The sequence below is a fragment of the Bombina bombina genome, chromosome 1, assembly GCF_027579735.1.
Source record: "Bombina bombina isolate aBomBom1 chromosome 1, aBomBom1.pri, whole genome shotgun sequence".
Lineage (NCBI taxonomy): Eukaryota > Metazoa > Chordata > Amphibia > Anura > Bombinatoridae > Bombina > Bombina bombina.
The window spans coordinates 134702046-134718751 of record NC_069499.1 but is presented as its reverse complement, the minus strand read 5'-3'; the positions used below and the strand labels follow the sequence as shown (position 1 = coordinate 134718751).

General features: G+C 35.1%; 1 protein-coding gene across 2 annotated transcripts in view; it reads right to left on the bottom strand.

Moving 5' to 3' along the window:
* Nucleotides 1-16706, bottom strand: part of TXNDC16 (thioredoxin domain containing 16) — a 381032-nt gene that overhangs the window by 199038 nt on the left and 165288 nt on the right. For both annotated transcript variants that reach the window (XM_053697616.1, XM_053697617.1), the window contains 2 exons: nucleotides 12864-12954; nucleotides 8486-8627 (listed from right to left, as the gene is read on the bottom strand). In XM_053697616.1, the coding sequence (XP_053553591.1) occupies nucleotides 8486-8627; nucleotides 12864-12954 (233 nt within the window). The remainder of the gene's footprint in view (nucleotides 1-8485; nucleotides 8628-12863; nucleotides 12955-16706) is intronic.

Below are 16706 nucleotides of genomic sequence, written 5' to 3'. Positions count from 1 at the left end.
TTATTAGACCTAAATTTACCTTTAGATTTTTTATCCTGTGGTAAAAAAGTTCCTTTCCCTCCAGTAACAGTTGAGATAATAGAATCCAACTGAGAACCAAATAATTTATTACCCTGGAAAGAAAGGGAAAGCAAAGTTGACTTAGAAGACATATCAGCATTCCAAGTTTTAAGCCATAAAGCTCTTCTAGCTAAAATAGCTAGAGACATATACCTGACATCAACTCTAATGATATCAAAGATGGCATCACAAATAAAGTAATTAGCATGTTGAAGAAGATTAACAATGCTATGAGAATTATGATCGGTTACTTGTTGCGCTAAAACTTCTAACCAAAAAGTTGAAGCTGCAGCAACATCCGCTAAAGATATAGCAGGTCTAAGAAGATTACCTGAACATAAGTAAGCTTTTCTTAGAAAGGATTCAATTTTCCTATCTAAAGGATCCTTAAAGGAAGTACTAGCTGCCGTAGGAATAGTAGTACGTTTAGCAAGAGTAGAGACAGCCCCATCAACCTTAGGGATTTTGTCCCAAAACTCTAATCTGTCAGATGGCACAGGATATAATTGCTTAAAACGTTTAGAAGGAGTAAATGAATTACCCAAATTATTCCATTCCCTGGAGATTACTTCAGAAATAGCATCAGGGACAGGAAAAACTTCTGGAATAACTACAGGAGATTTAAAGACCTTATTTAAACGTTTAGATTTAGTATCAAGAGGACCAGAATCCTCTATTTCTAATGCAATTAAGACTTCTTTAAGTAAAGAACGAATAAATTCCATTTTGAATAAATATGAAGATTTATCAGCATCAATCTCTGAAACAGAATCCTCTGAACCAGAGGAATCATTATCAGAATGATGATGTTCATTTAAAAATTCATCTGAAAAATGAGAAGTTTTAAAAGACCTTTTACGTTTACTAGAAGGAGGAATAACAGACATAGCCTTCTTAATGGATTTAGAAACAAAATCTCTTATGTTAACAGGAACACTCTGAGTATTAGATGTTGACGGAACAGCAACAGGTAATGTAACATTACTAAAGGAAATATTATCTGCATTAACAAGTTTGTCATGACATTCATTACAAACAACAGCTGGAGAAACAGATACCATAAGTTTACAGCAGATACACTTAACTTTGGTAGATCCAGCACCAGGCAGCGACTTTCCCGAAGTATCTTCTGACTCAAGGTCAATCTGGGACATCTTGCAATATGTAATAGAAAAAACAACATATAAAGCAAAATTGATCAAATTCCTTAAATGACAGTTTCAGGAATGGGAAAAAATGCCAGTGAACAAGCTTCTAGCAACCAGAAGCAATAAATAATGAGACTTAAATAATGTGGAGACAAAAGTGACGCCCATATTTTTTAGCGCCAAAAAAGACGCCCATATTATTTGGCGCCTAAATGCTTTTGGCGCCAAAAATGACGCCACATCTGGAACGCCGACACTTTTGGCGCAAAAAAAACGTCAAAAAATGACGCAACTTCCGGCGACACGTATGACGCCGGAAACAGAAAATAATTTTTTGCGCCAAAAAAGTCTGCGCCAAGAATGACGCAATAAAATGAAGCATTTTCAACCCCCGCGAGCCTAACAGCCCACAGGGAAAAAAGTCAAATTTTAAGGTAAGAAAAAAATTGATTTATTCATATGCATTATCCCATGAAACTGACTGTCTGCAATAAGGAACGTTGAACATCCTGAGTCAAGGCAAATAAATGTTTGAACACATATATTTAGAACTTTATATAAAAGTGCCCAACCATAGCTTAGAGTGTCACAGAAAAACATAATTTATGCTTACCTGATAAATTCCTTTCTCCTGTAGTGTAGTCAGTCCACGGGTCATCCATTACTTATGAAATATATCTCTTCCTAACAGGAAACTGCAAGAGAATTACCCAGCAGAGCTGCTATATAGCTCCTCCCCTCACATATCATACTCAGTCATTCGACCAAAGCAGATGAGAAAGGAGGAACCATAGGGTACAGTGGTGACTGGAGTTTAATTAAAATTTAGACCTGCCGTAAAAACAGGGCGGGCCGTGGACTGACTACACTACAGGAGAAAGGAATTTATCAGGTAAGCATAAATTATGTTTTCTCCTGTTAAGTGTAGTCAGTCCACGGGTCATCCATTACTTATGGAATACCAATACCAAAGCTAAAGTACACGGATGAAGGGAGGGACAAGGCAGGAACATTAAACAGAAGGAACCACTGCCTGAAGTACCTTTCTCCCAAAAATAGCCTCCGACGAGGCAAAAGTGTCAAATTTGTAAAATTTTGAAAAAGTGTGAAGCGAAGACCAAGTCGCAGCCTTGCAAATCTGTTCAACAGAGGCCTAATTTTTAAAGGCCCAGGTGGAAGCCACAGCTCTAGTAGAATGAGCTGTAATCCTTTCAGGAGGCTGCTGTCCAGCAGTCTCATAGGCTAAGCGTATTATGCTACGAAGCCAAAAAGAGAGAGAGGTAGCCGAAGCCTTTTGACCTCTCCTCTGTCCAGAGTAAACGACAAACAGGGAAGAAGTTTGACGAAAATCCTTAGTTGCCTGCAAATAGAATTTCAGGGCACGGACTACGTCCAGATTATGCAAAAGTCGTTCCTTCTTTGAAGAAGGGTTAGGACACAGAGATGGAACAACAATCTCTTGATTGATATTCCTGTTAGTAACTACCTTAGGTAAGAACCCAGGTTTAGTACGCAAGACTACCTTGTCTGAATGAAAAATCAGATAAGGAGAATCACAATGTAAGGCAGATAACTCAGAGACTCTTCGAGCCGAGGAAATAGCCATCAAAAACAGAACTTTCCAAGATAACAGCTTGATATCAATGGAATGAAGGGGTTCAAATGGAACGCCTTGAAGAACATTAAGAACTAAGTTTAAGCTCCACGGCGGAGCAACAGACTTAAACACAGAAAGCCTGAACGTCTGGAACTTCAGCCAGACATTGAGTAGAAGAATAGACAGAGCAGAAATCTGTCCCTTTAACGAACTAGTAGATAAGCCCTTTTCTAAACCCTCTTGTAGAAAGGACAATATCCTAGGAATCCTAACCTTACTCCATGAGTAACTCTTGGATTCGCACCTATGTAAATATTTACGCCATATCTTATGGTAAATTTTTCTGGTAACAGGCTTCCTAGCCTGTATTAAGGTATCAATAACCGACTCCGAGAAGCCACGCTTTGATAGAATCAAGCGTTCAATCTCCATGCAGCCTCAGAGAAATTAGATTTGGATGTTTGAAAGGACCCTGAATTAGAAGGTCCTGTCTCAGAGGCAGAGACCACGGTGGACAGGACGACATGTCCACTAGGTCTGCATACCAGGTCCTGCGTGGCCACGCAGGCGCTATCAGAATCACCGAAGCTCTCTCCTGTTTGATCTTGGCAATCAAACGAGGAAGCATAGGGAATGGTGGAAACACATAAGGCATGTTGAAGACCCAAGGGGCTGTCAGAGCATCTATCAGCACCGCTCCCGGGTCCCTGGACCTGGATCCGTAACAAGGAAGCTTGGCGTTCTGACGAGATGCCATGAGATCCAGATCTGGTTTGCCCCAACGACGAATCAGTTGAGCAAAGACCTCCGGATGAAGCTCCCACTCCCCCGGATGAAAAGTCTGGCGACTTAGAAAATCCGCCTCCCAGTTCTCCACGCCTGGGATGTAGATCGCTGACAGGTGGCAAGAGTGAGACTCTGCCCAGCGAATTATCTTTGAGACTTCCAACATCGCTAGGGAACTTCTGGTTCCCCCTTGATGGTTGATGTAAGCCACAGTCGTGATGTTGTCCGACTGAAATCTGATGAACCTCAGAGTTGCTAACTGAGGCCAAGCTAGGAGAGCATTGAATATTGCTCTTAACTCCAGAATATTTATAGGGAGGAGTTTCTCCTCCTGAGTCCATAATCCCTGAGCTTTCAGGGAATTCCAGACTGCTCCCCAGCCTAGAAGGCTGGCGTCTGTTGTTACAATCGTCCAATCTGGCCTGCGAAAGGTCATCCCCTTGGACAGATGTGGCCGAGAAAGCCACCATAGAAGAGAATCTCTGGTCTCTTGATCCAGATTTAGTAGGGGGGACAAATCTGAGTAATCCCCGTTCCACTGACTTAGCATGCACAATTGCAGCGGTCTGAGATGCAGGCGCGAAAATGTTACTATGTCCATTGCCGCTACCATTAAGCCGATTACTTCCATGCACTGAGCTACTGACGGGTGTGGAATGGAGTGAAGGACACGGCAAGCATTTAGAAGTTTTAATAACCTGGCCTCTGTCAGGTAAATTTTCATCTCTACAGAATCTATAAGAGTCCCTAGAAAGGGAACTCTTGTAAGTGGTAATAGAGAACTCTTTTCCACGTTCACCTTCCACCCATGCGACCTCAGAAATGCCCGAACTATCTCTGTATGAGACTTGGCAGTTTGAAAACTTGACGCTTGTATCAGAATGTCGTCTAGGTACGGAGTCACCGCTATGCCTCGCGGTCTTAGTACCGCCAGAAGTGATCCTAGAATTTTTGTAAAGATTCTTGGAGCTGTAGCTAATCCGAAGGGAAGAGCTACAAACTGGTAATGCCTGTCTAGGAAGGCAAATCTCAGATACCGGTAATGGTCCTTGTGAATCGGTATGTGAAGGTAGGCATCCTTTAGATCCACTGTGGTCATGTACTGACCCTCTTGGATCATGGGAAGGATGGTTCGAATAGTTTCCATTTTGAATGATGGAACTCTTAGAAATTTGTTTAGGATTTTTAAGTCCAAGATTGGCCTGAAGGTTCCCTCTTTCTTGGGAACCACAAATAGGTTTGAATAGAATCCCTGCCCGTGTTCCGTCCGCGGAACTGGATGGATTACCCCCATTAGTAAGAGGTCTTGTACACAGCGTAGAAACGCCTCTTTCTTTATTTGGTTTGCTGATAACCTTGAAAGATGAAATCTCCCCCGTGGAGGAGAAGTTTTGAAGTCCAGGAGATATCCCTGAGATATGCTTGCCCCTGTTCCAGGACTGGTTAACTTTCCAGCCCTGTCTGTAACGAGCAACAGCTCCTTCCTGTTTTGGAGCGGAGGAAGTTGATGCTGCTCCTGCCTTGAAGTTATGAAAGGCACGAAAATTAGACTGTTTGGCCTTTGATTTGGCCCTGTCCTGAGGTAGAGCATGGCCCTTACCTCCCGTAATGTCAGCAATAATTTCTTTCAAGCCGGGCCCGAATAAGGTCTGCCCTTTGAAAGGAATATTAAGCAATTTAGATTTAGAAGTCACATCAGCTGACCAGGATTTAAGCCATAGCGCTCTGCGCGCTTGGATGGCGAATCCGGAGTTCTTAGCCGTAAGTTTGGTTAAATGCACAACGGCATCAGAAACAAATGCGTTAGCTAGCTTAAGTGTCTTAAGCTTGTTGATTATTTCATCCAATGGAGCTGAGCGAATGGCCTCTTCCAGAGACTCAAACCAGAATGCTGCCGCAGCAGTGACAGGCACAATGCATGCGAGGGGCTGTAAAATAAAACCTTGTTGAACAAACATTTTCTTAAGGTAACCCTCTAATTTTTTATCCATTGGATCTGAAAAGGCACAACTATCCTCCACCGGGATAGTGGTACGCTTAGCTAAAGTAGAAACTGCTCCCTCCACCTTAGGGACCGTCTGCCATAAGTCTCGTGTGGTGGCGTCAATAGGAAACATTTTCCTAAATATGGGAGGAGGGATAAAAGGCACACCCGGTCTATCCCACTCCTTGCTAATAATCTCTGTAAGCCTTTTTGGTATAGGAAATACGTCAGTACACACCGGTACCGCATAGTATCTATCCAACCTACATAATTTCTCTGGAATTGCAACCGTGTTACAATCATTCAGAGCCGCTAATACCTCCCCTAGCAATGTGCGGAGGTTCTCTAGCTTCAATTTAAAATTGGAAATCTCTGAATCCAGTCTCCCTGGATCAGATCCGTCACCCACAGAATGAAGCTCTCCGTCCTCACGTTCTGCAAACTGTGACGCAGTATCTGACATGGCTCTCATCTCATCCGCGCGCTCTATCCTTAACCCAGAGCTATCGCGATTGCCTCTTAATTCTGGCAACTTAGATAATACTTCTGTCATAACAGTAGCCATGTCTTGCAAAGTGATTTGTAAGGGCCTCCCTGATGTACTTGGCGCCACAAAATCACGCACCTCCTGAGCGGGAGGCGAAGGTACTGACACGTGAGGAGAGTTAGTCGGCATAACTTCCCCCTCGTCATCTGGTGATAATTTCTTTACATGTAAAGATTGACTTTTATTTAAAGTAGCATCAATGCAATTAGTACACAAATTTCTATTGGGCTCCACATTGGCCTTTAAACATAGTGAACAAAGAGATTCATCTGAGTCAGACATGTTTAAACAAACTAGCAATGAGACTAGCAAACTTGGAAATACTTTTCAAAATTAATTTACAAGCAATATAAAAAACGTTACTGTGCCTTTAAGAAGCACAGAAAAACTGACACAGTTGAAATAACAATGACCAAAATAGTTATAGCAACCAAATTTTCACAGTAAATGTATTAAGTTAGCAAAGGATTGCACCCACCAGCAAATGGATGATTAACCCCTTAGTACCCAAAAACGGATAACAATTATATAATTAACGTTTTTCTCACAGTCAAATACACTGTCACAGGACTGCTGTGCCTGATTACCTCCCTCAAAATGGATTTTGAAGACCCCTGAGCTCTCTAGAGACGATCTGGATCATGGAGGATGAAGTAGACAGATTGTGACTGAATTTTTACTGCGCAAAAAAAATCGCTAAAATAGGCCCCTCCCACTCATATTACAACAGTGGGGAAGCTCAGAAACTGTTTCTATGCAGAAAACAAAAATGGCCATGTGGTAAAAATCATGCCCTAATAAGTTTTATCACCAAGTACCTCACAAAAACGATTAACAAGCCAGTAAACGTTTTAAACATACATTTGAAAGTTATGTATTATTATTAATAAGCCTGCTACCAGTCGTTTTTACTGCAGTTAAGGCTCATACATTATTTCAGTATTAACAGTATTTTCAGAGTCAATTCCATTCCTTAGAAAAATACATTCAGTGTACACACACACACACACATCAGCCTGATACCAGTCGCTATCACTGCATTTAAGGCTGAACTTACTTTACAATGGTATCAGCAGTATTTTCTCAGTCAATTCCATTCCTCAGAAAATAAAATTACTGCACATACCTCATTTGTTGCAGGGGAGCCCTGCATGCTATTCCCCTTCTCTGAAGTTACCTCACTCCTCAGATGAGAAACAGCCAGTGGATCTTACGTCTGCTAAGACCATAGAAAAAAACCCAGGCAGATTCTTCTTCTAATGCTGCCTGAGAATAAACAGCACACTCCGGTGCCATTTAAAAATAACAAACTTTTGATTGTAGAAATAAACTAAGTTAAAAAAACACCACAGATCTCTCACAGCTTCCTTTTTAGTTAGGCTGCAAGAGAATGACTGAGTATGAAATGTGAGGGGAGGAGCTATATAGCAGCTCTGCTGGGTAATTCTCTTGCAGTTTCCTGTTAGGAAGAGATATATTTCATAAGTAATGGATGACCCGTGGACTGACTACACTTAACAGGAGAAATAAGACTTACTTACCCCAGGACACTCATCTACATGTAGTAGAAAGCCAAACCTGTACTGAAACGAGAATCAGTAGAGGTAATGGTATATATAAGAGTATATCGTCGATCTGAAAAGGGAGGTAAGAGATGAATCTCTACGACCGATAACAGAGAACCTATGAAATAGACCCCGTAGAAGGAGATCATTGAATTCAAATAGGCAATACTCTCCTCACATCCCTCTGACATTCACTGCACGCTGAGAGGAAAACCGGGCTCCAACCTGCTGCGGAGCGCATATCAACGTAGAATCTAGCACAAACTTACTTCACCACCTCCATAGGAGGCAAAGTTTGTAAAACTGATTTGTGGGTGTGGTGAGGGGTGTATTTATAGGCATTTTGAGGTTTGGGAAACTTTGCCCCTCCTGGTAGGAATGTATATCCCATACGTCACTAGCTCATGGACTCTTGCTAATTACATGAAAGAAAGCAGATCTGTGAAAGCGCACTGCTCCTATCACACAATGCAATAATACGCAAGCTACAAGATGGCGGCGCCCAGGATAAAATGCAGAGCTTTACCAACTGGATTCTGTAATGAGGCAAAAAAAGAGAATGGCTTGAAATAGAGCTGCAGGTAGAGTAGGGAAACCAATAGCATGGTGTGTAGTAACCGCTCTACTGTAATTGTACCCAGCAGTTTAAAAACCGTTTAAGATTAATTTAAAAAGAACAAACTAGAGGCGCATGAACAAGGACTCTACAGCCCACTGGCAAAGATAATTCCCACAGAAAAAACTAAATATTAGAGTTGCATAGAGAAATGTTTTTACAGTTCTAGTAGACAGACGTACCACAAGCGCTGCTTCCATAAGCTTCAGAAAGCGATGTATATTAACAATAGTAATTGGCTGATCCAGTAGAGTTCTCCGACATTTCGCCACTTTACAGTGACTAAAGAACAGCTTTCCAGAAACTATATCAGACTCCCCAGAACTGTAAAAACACGAAACAAAGTACAGTTTTACTTTAACCTAGTAAAATATTATACCATAATAATATATATCAGTAGTATTTCATGATAATTATCTATGCTTACTTTATTGCTCTCTGCACTTCCACATTCACTATATGAAAATCATTCATATATGCTCTCTCTACACGTTAAATGGATATAAAAGTGCTAAACACAATGCTATAAGTGATTCTATGAATGCATTATTACTTGCCTTTAAGTATGCGGAACACATATGTTGAGCCAATAATAAGAGGCATATGCATGTGGGTTCTAGTTAGGTCTAAAAAATTGAATATATGTAATTGGCTAAAATTGTTACCGCCCTCTTCCTTGTGATTGGTTCGCTGTTTTATTGTTGGGTGTATATATTGGTGTATTTTTTTCACTTTGTACTAGCTTGAGAAAGCAGCAGGAGCCCCAAAACGTTGCTCTCTTTTATTAAAAGGTTTCCCTGCATGGAGTGTGCTGCCTCTCTGTTTCCTTGTTGCACCGTATAGTTTGGGGTCCTTGAGGGGGATCCCTGAGGCTTAGCACCCCTATTCAGTTGAACTTTGAACCCAAAAGGAGTTCTTTCAGAGGTGCTGACCCTTTACTTTCTGCATATGCATGTAGCCACCAATCAACAGCTAACTCCCAGTAGTGCACTGATATGCTCTTCATAAAGGATCCAAAAAAAACAAAGTAAATTTGACACAAAGTTAATTGAAAAGACTCTTAAGATTGCATGTTCTATCTAAATCGTGAAAGTTTAATTTTTACTTCAACCCTTTCAAGTTGCACAGTTACATGACGGATGGAATATAAACTCCAGGAGTGTTACAAAGAGCATGATTTTTAGCAACTTTCCAGTTTACTTATATTATCAAATTTCCTTTGTCTTCTTCGTATCCTTTGTTGAAAACTTCAGGACTGTGAACGTGCCTGCAGCACTATGTTGCAGCAGTTCTGCAACAATACTATATGTTAGCAAGAGCACTATATGGCAGCACTATTTCCTGTCATGTAGACATGAGCAAGCTACCTATTCTAGATATCTCTTCAATAAATAATAACATAAGAACAAAGTAAATGTAATAATACACCTAAATTGGAAACCTTTTTAAAATTGTATTCTCTTTCTGAATCATGAAAGAAACTTTTGACATTTATGTCACTGCCTCTTATGCCTAAGTTTTTAGAATGGCGCGTTCAAATGTTTTCTGATTTTTTTTACAGTTGCTATTCTACCCACTTTACTTATTAATAAGGATTATATGTATATGTATTATAATAAGTATTATATGTATTATAATAAGTGTTATATGTATATGTATTATAATAAGTATTATATGTATTATAATAAGTGTTATATGTATATGTATTATAATAAGTATTATATGTATTATAATAAGTGTTATATGTATATGTATTATAATAAGTATTATATGTATATGTATTATAATAAGTATTATATGTATTATAATAAGTATTATATGTATATGTATTATAATAAGTGTTATATGTATTATAATAAGTGTTATATGTATATGTATTATAATAAGTGTTATAATACTTATTATAATACATATACATATAACACTTATTATAATACATATAACACTTATTATAATACATATAACACTTATTATAATACATATACATATAACACTTATTATAATACATATAATACTTATTATAATACATATACATATATGTATTATAATAAGTGTTATATGTATTATAATAAGTATTATATGTATATGTATTATAATAAGTATTATATGTATATGTATTATAATAAGTATTATATGTATACTGTATGTATTATAATAAGTATTATATGTATATGTATTATAATAAGTATTATATGTATATGTATTATAATAAGTATTATATGTATATGTATTATAATAAGTATTATATGTATATGTATTATAATAAGTGTTATATGTATATGTATTATAATAAGTATATGTATTATAATAAGTGTTATATGTATATGTATTATAATAAGTATTATATGTATATGTATTATAATAAGTATTATATGTATATGTATTATAATAAGTGTTATATGTATATGTATTATAATAAGTATTATATGTATATGTATTATAATAAGTATTATATGTATTATAATAAGTGTTATATGTATATGTATTATAATAAGTATTATATGTATTATAATAAGTGTTATATGTATATGTATTATAATAAGTATTATATGTATTATAATAAGTGTTATATGTATATGTATTATAATAAGTATTATATGTATATGTATTATAATAAGTATTATATGTATTATAATAAGTGTTATATGTATTATAATAAGTGTTATATGTATATGTATTATAATAAGTATTATATGTATATGTATTATAATAAGTATTATATGTATATGTATTATAATAAGTGTTATATGTATATGTATTATAATAAGTATTATATGTATATGTATTATAATAAGTATTATATGTATATGTATTATAATAAGTATTATATGTATATGTATTATAATAAGTATTATATGTATATGTATTATAATAAGTATTATATGTATATGTATTATAATAAGTATTATATGTATATGTATTATAATAAGTATTATATGTATATGTATTATAATAAGTATTATATGTATATGTATTATAATAAGTATTATATGTATATGTATTATAATAAGTGTTATATGTATTATAATAAGTGTTATATGTATATGTATTATAATAAGTATTATATGTATATGTATTATAATAAGTGTTATATGTATATGTATTATAATAAGTATTATATGTATATGTATTATAATAAGTGTTATATGTATTATAATAAGTGTTATATGTATATGTATTATAATAAGTATTATATGTATATGTATTATAATAAGTGTTATATGTATTATAATAAGTGTTATATGTATATGTATTATAATAAGTATTATATGTATATGTATTATAATAAGTGTTATATGTATATGTATTATAATAAGTATTATATGTATATGTATTATAATAAGTGTTATATGTATTATAATAAGTGTTATATGTATATGTATTATAATAAGTATTATATGTATATGTATTATAATAAGTGTTATATGTATATGTATTATAATAAGGGTTATATGTATTATAATAAGTGTTATATGTATATGTATTATAATAAGTATTATATGTATATGTATTATAATAAGTGTTATATGTATATGTATTATAATAAGTGTTATATGTATTATAATAAGTGTTATATGTATTATAATAAGTGTTATATGTATTATAATAAGTGTTATATGTATATGTATTATAATAAGTATTATATGTATATGTATTATAATAAGTGTTATATGTATTATAATAAGTGTTATATGTATATGTATTATAATAAGTATTATATGTATATGTATTATAATAAGTATTATATGTATATGTATTATAATAAGTGTTATATGTATATGTATTATAATAAGTGTTATATGTATTATAATAAGTGTTATATGTATTATAATAAGTGTTATATGTATTATAATAAGTGTTATATGTATTATAATAAGTGTTATATGTATATGTATTATAATAAGTGTTATATGTATTATAATAAGTGTTATATGTATATGATAGAAGTATTCACATGTTAATATTCTATCACTTTACTTATTAATAAGTATTATATGTATATGATAGAAGTATTCACATGTTAATATTCTATCACTTTACTTATTAATAAGTATTATATGTATATGATAGAAGTATTCACATGTTAATATTCTATCACTTTACTTATTAATAAGTATTATATGTATATGATAGAAGAATTTACATTTATCTCCCCTCTATGGCTAACTACAGGTTGCATCATAACAATAGTTGATAGCAATAAAAAGTGGAGAAAAAAAAATATATATACTGTATATATCTGACAATGTCCTCTAATTTGCTAGCGCCCTGTATCATGTGACAGCTATAAGCCTATCACAGACTCATATACATATACAATGTAAACTCTTGCACTTGCTCGGTAGAATCTGGTGACTGAGATATTGAAGATATAAAAAGAAACTGTCCACAATTTGATAAGGAAAGTAAATTGGAAAGTCTTTCAAAACTGCATGCTTTATCTGAATCATGAAAGTTTCATTTGTGATTTAGTGTCCCTTTAACATTTATTTTCTCCGGATTAGTGGACAATAAATGATAAGTCTATTGACTATAAATGAAAATTTAGGATATACGCACCTCACACTTTCTAACACAGTCGTTTCAGTTGTTAAGACAAACTGGTATTTTGATCCATAAACATACGCAGCTTCCATAACTGACCTATGTTCTAATAAAATAAACATATAAATAAGTAATCAAACACAAATATGTCATCAACATTTTGTTAATGTCAAGAGTATAAAAGGTAGATGACAAAAAATATAAAAATGTCATTTTATTATTAAAGGGATAGTGCATGCAATTTTAAACAACTTTCTAATTTACTTCTATTAACAATTTCTCTTCGTTGTCTTGGTATCTTTTGTTGAAAAGCAGGAAGAGCTTAGGAGCCAGTCTATTTTGGAGCACTATATAGCAGCTTTTTTGCAAGAATTGTATTCATTTGCAAGAGCACTAGACGGCAGCACTATTTCCTGCCATGTAATGCTCCAGATGTCTACCTAGATATCTCTTCAACGCAGAATATAATGAGAACAAAACAAAACTTGGAAACTTTTTTTTAATTTGTATGCTCTGTCAATCACAAAATAATTTTTTGGGTTTCATATCCCTTTAAGAACATTTTGTAGTGCACAAATCTTCAAATAAAATCTGCTGTTTTTTCAATGCAAGGCATTGCAAGAAGCAACACAGATTATAGACCTGAATCTGTCATGCATGGTTTCTATGGTTAAGAGTATGTGAGGAACCTTCACTTAAAGGGACAGTCTACACTATAGATTTATAAAACAGTAGGTAGCCGTGTCTGCAGACTAAAGCCCTTAGCTTGGCTCTTCCAAATAAAGCAAATGATTGGTGGAATTTGGATACTGAAAAATAATTGCAGTAAAAAGGATGTTAATTTGCTTTTAAAATGTTGACTTGGCTCATATGTTAATCTTGCAATTACAAGGTGACGTTTTTTTTGTATGACAAAGGGAAAAAACTATTCAAAAGGGAATTAGGAAACAGTGACTTCTAGAGGTTGCATTGCAAAATTACATTTGGAAAACCACAGCTGAAATAGCACATTAAAAACTGCCATCTAGTGGTTGCATCACAAAATTACACCTGGAAATCCAGCTGGATTAGTGAACTGTTGAGAAGGCAATACTCTTTATGTTTTAAGAGGTGAAATAGACTGTAAATTGTAATACAATAGGTAGGTGTATACCTTCTGTGTATACTTCCAGTCCAAAAGTTCACCCATGAGATGAGTGGGAAGGGCTTTGGACTTGAGATAGAGAAAGGTCAGCCAAATCTTGGAAAGTGAAGCACTATTGTACCCTAGCCATTAGCAGCATGGAACAGAGAGGGTTTAGATCAGAGGTAGATTGAGATTGAAAATGCCACTTAAAATATTTGAACTTTATGCCTTTCTCCAATTAATGGCTTTCTATTAACCAAGTCAAAAATAATGTCCTGCTTCATGTGCTGCCATGAAGAACATGAGGGCAAGGTTTCCCACAACAAGTCAGTGATATGATCCATACCATTGTTTCCCATCCCATGCCAGTATCTTAAAGGGATATTATACACCTTGCTTCTGTGTAAATTTGTGCTAGTCCCACACTCCCTAGAGAAACCACAAAGCAAATTCTGTAAGCTCAGATTCCATAATCCTCCTTGACAAAGTCCAGTCGTAAACCCGGATGAAAAGCGTAGGAGTGTGACGAGCTGAGTGACACTTGCCCCAGGATCATTCTTGTCAGCGCGGTCACGTGGTACTAGATGCTAACTGCCAAGAACGCTGAGAAGGGACCTACAATTGACTTGGTCTGTTGATTGCCAACTACATCTATATCGTACCCACTACTGACTGTGCAAGCGAGGATCACAGACACTTTTATAGTAACTGAGCATGTATTGTGTGCTCTATTTTAACAAATAAATGTGATTGAATCGGAGCTGCGCTTCTTATTTTTCCATTAGATTTGCCATTGAATACCGCTGGAATAAGGAATTACCAGTGAATGGGAGATGCACCAGATCACTTTTTTACACATTGATATTTTTTGGGACTGTATATTGTTTTATGAACTTTTTTTAATTTTATATTTATCCATTATTTTGTCTAGTTTTATAGGTTTCTTAGTGTGTTACACATCTGAATCACTTATAGATTCTGCACTTCTACAAGTGATTTAGCACTGGTATTAGCGCTTACGTTTTTCAGTTTAAATTCTGTAAGCTACATACCGCAAATCAAATACCTGTTTTAAACAATGTGTTGTAAATACCTAGGTACAGACTTTGCTTTCTGACCTCTCTGCGAAGTGTAGGACAGAGTGCTGTTTTTATACAAAAGTATTAAAAAATGGTGTTTAAAAAGGAAAAAAAAAATGGTAAAGGAAAATACTTTAATTTGTTACAATATATTATTACTGCACTGTTGCTTCCATATAACTATGTATTTAACTTCTGCAAAGGAGTTAAGTACATAGTTAAAGGGACACTGAACCCAAAATTTTTCTTTCGTGATTCAGATAGAGCATGCAATTATAAGCATCTTTCTAATTTACTCCTGTTATTAAATTTTCTTCATTCTCTTGGAATGTTTATTTGAAAAGCAAGAATGTAAGTTTAGATGCCAGCCCATTTTTGGTGAACAACCTGAGTTCTCCTTGCCGATAGGACAGCACCAATAAACAAGTGCTGTCCATAGTTCTAAACCAAAAATTTGCTGGCTTTTTAGCTTAGATGCCTTCTTTTTCAAATAAAGATAGCAAGAGAACGAAGAAAAATTGATAATAGTAACTTAGAAAATTGCTTAAAAGTGACTGCTCTATCTGAATCATGAAAGAAAAAAATGTTGGTTCAGTATTCCTTTAAACTCATCTCCAGAGCAGCAATGCACTTAAGGGAGCTACCAATCACCAGCTCGCTCCCAGTAGTGAATTGATGCTCCTAAGCGTAGATATAAGCACATTTTTGGTTCAGACCCTGAGTAACGCTTGCTGATTGGTGGCTACATTTAGCCACCAATCAGCAAGCACTACCCGGGTTCTGAACCAAAAATGGTCCGGCTCCTAAGCTGACATTTCTGCTTTTTCAAATAAAGATACCAAGAGAACGAAGAAAAATTGCAAATAGGAGTAAATTAGAAAGTTGCTTAAAATTGCATGCTCTATCTGAATCATGAAGGAAAAAATGTAGGTCTAGTATCCCTTTAAAAAGAAAGGATACCAAGAGAACAAAGCAAGTTGAATAATAAAAGAAAATTGAAAAGTTTCTGAAAAATTGCACCCATGTAAGTTTAAACATGACTTGTATGTCTCTTTAAAAGGACAGTCTAATCCAAAATGTTTATTATTTAAAAAGATACATAATCCCTTTAGTACACATTCCCTAGTTTTGCATAACCAACAGTTATATTAATAAAATTTTTACCTCTGTGATTACCTTGTATCTAAGCCTCTGCAGACTGCCCTCTTATTTCAATACTATTTACAGACATGCATTTTAGCCTTGAATTTTAGGATGAATAACTCCAGTGGAGTGAGCACAAAGTTATCTATATTGCACAAATGAACTAGCACTGTCTGGCTGTGAAAAGCCAATACAATGCACTGAGATAAGAGACGGCCTGCAGGGGCTTAGAAACAGGCAGATATTTAGAGGTTTAATGGTTATAAAGTATATTAATATAACCATGTTGGTTGTGCAAAGCTACAGAATGGGTAGTAAAGGCATTATCTATCTGTTTAAACAATACAAATTGTAGAGTAGACTGTCCCATTAACATCCTATTAAAATTAAATTAACATGCAAAAAAACTGCTTTCTTTTAATTCAGACTATGCATATAGTTTGATTATCACCCAGAAATAATGATGTAAAAATGAAATATACAATCATATAATATGCAATAACGTGCAAT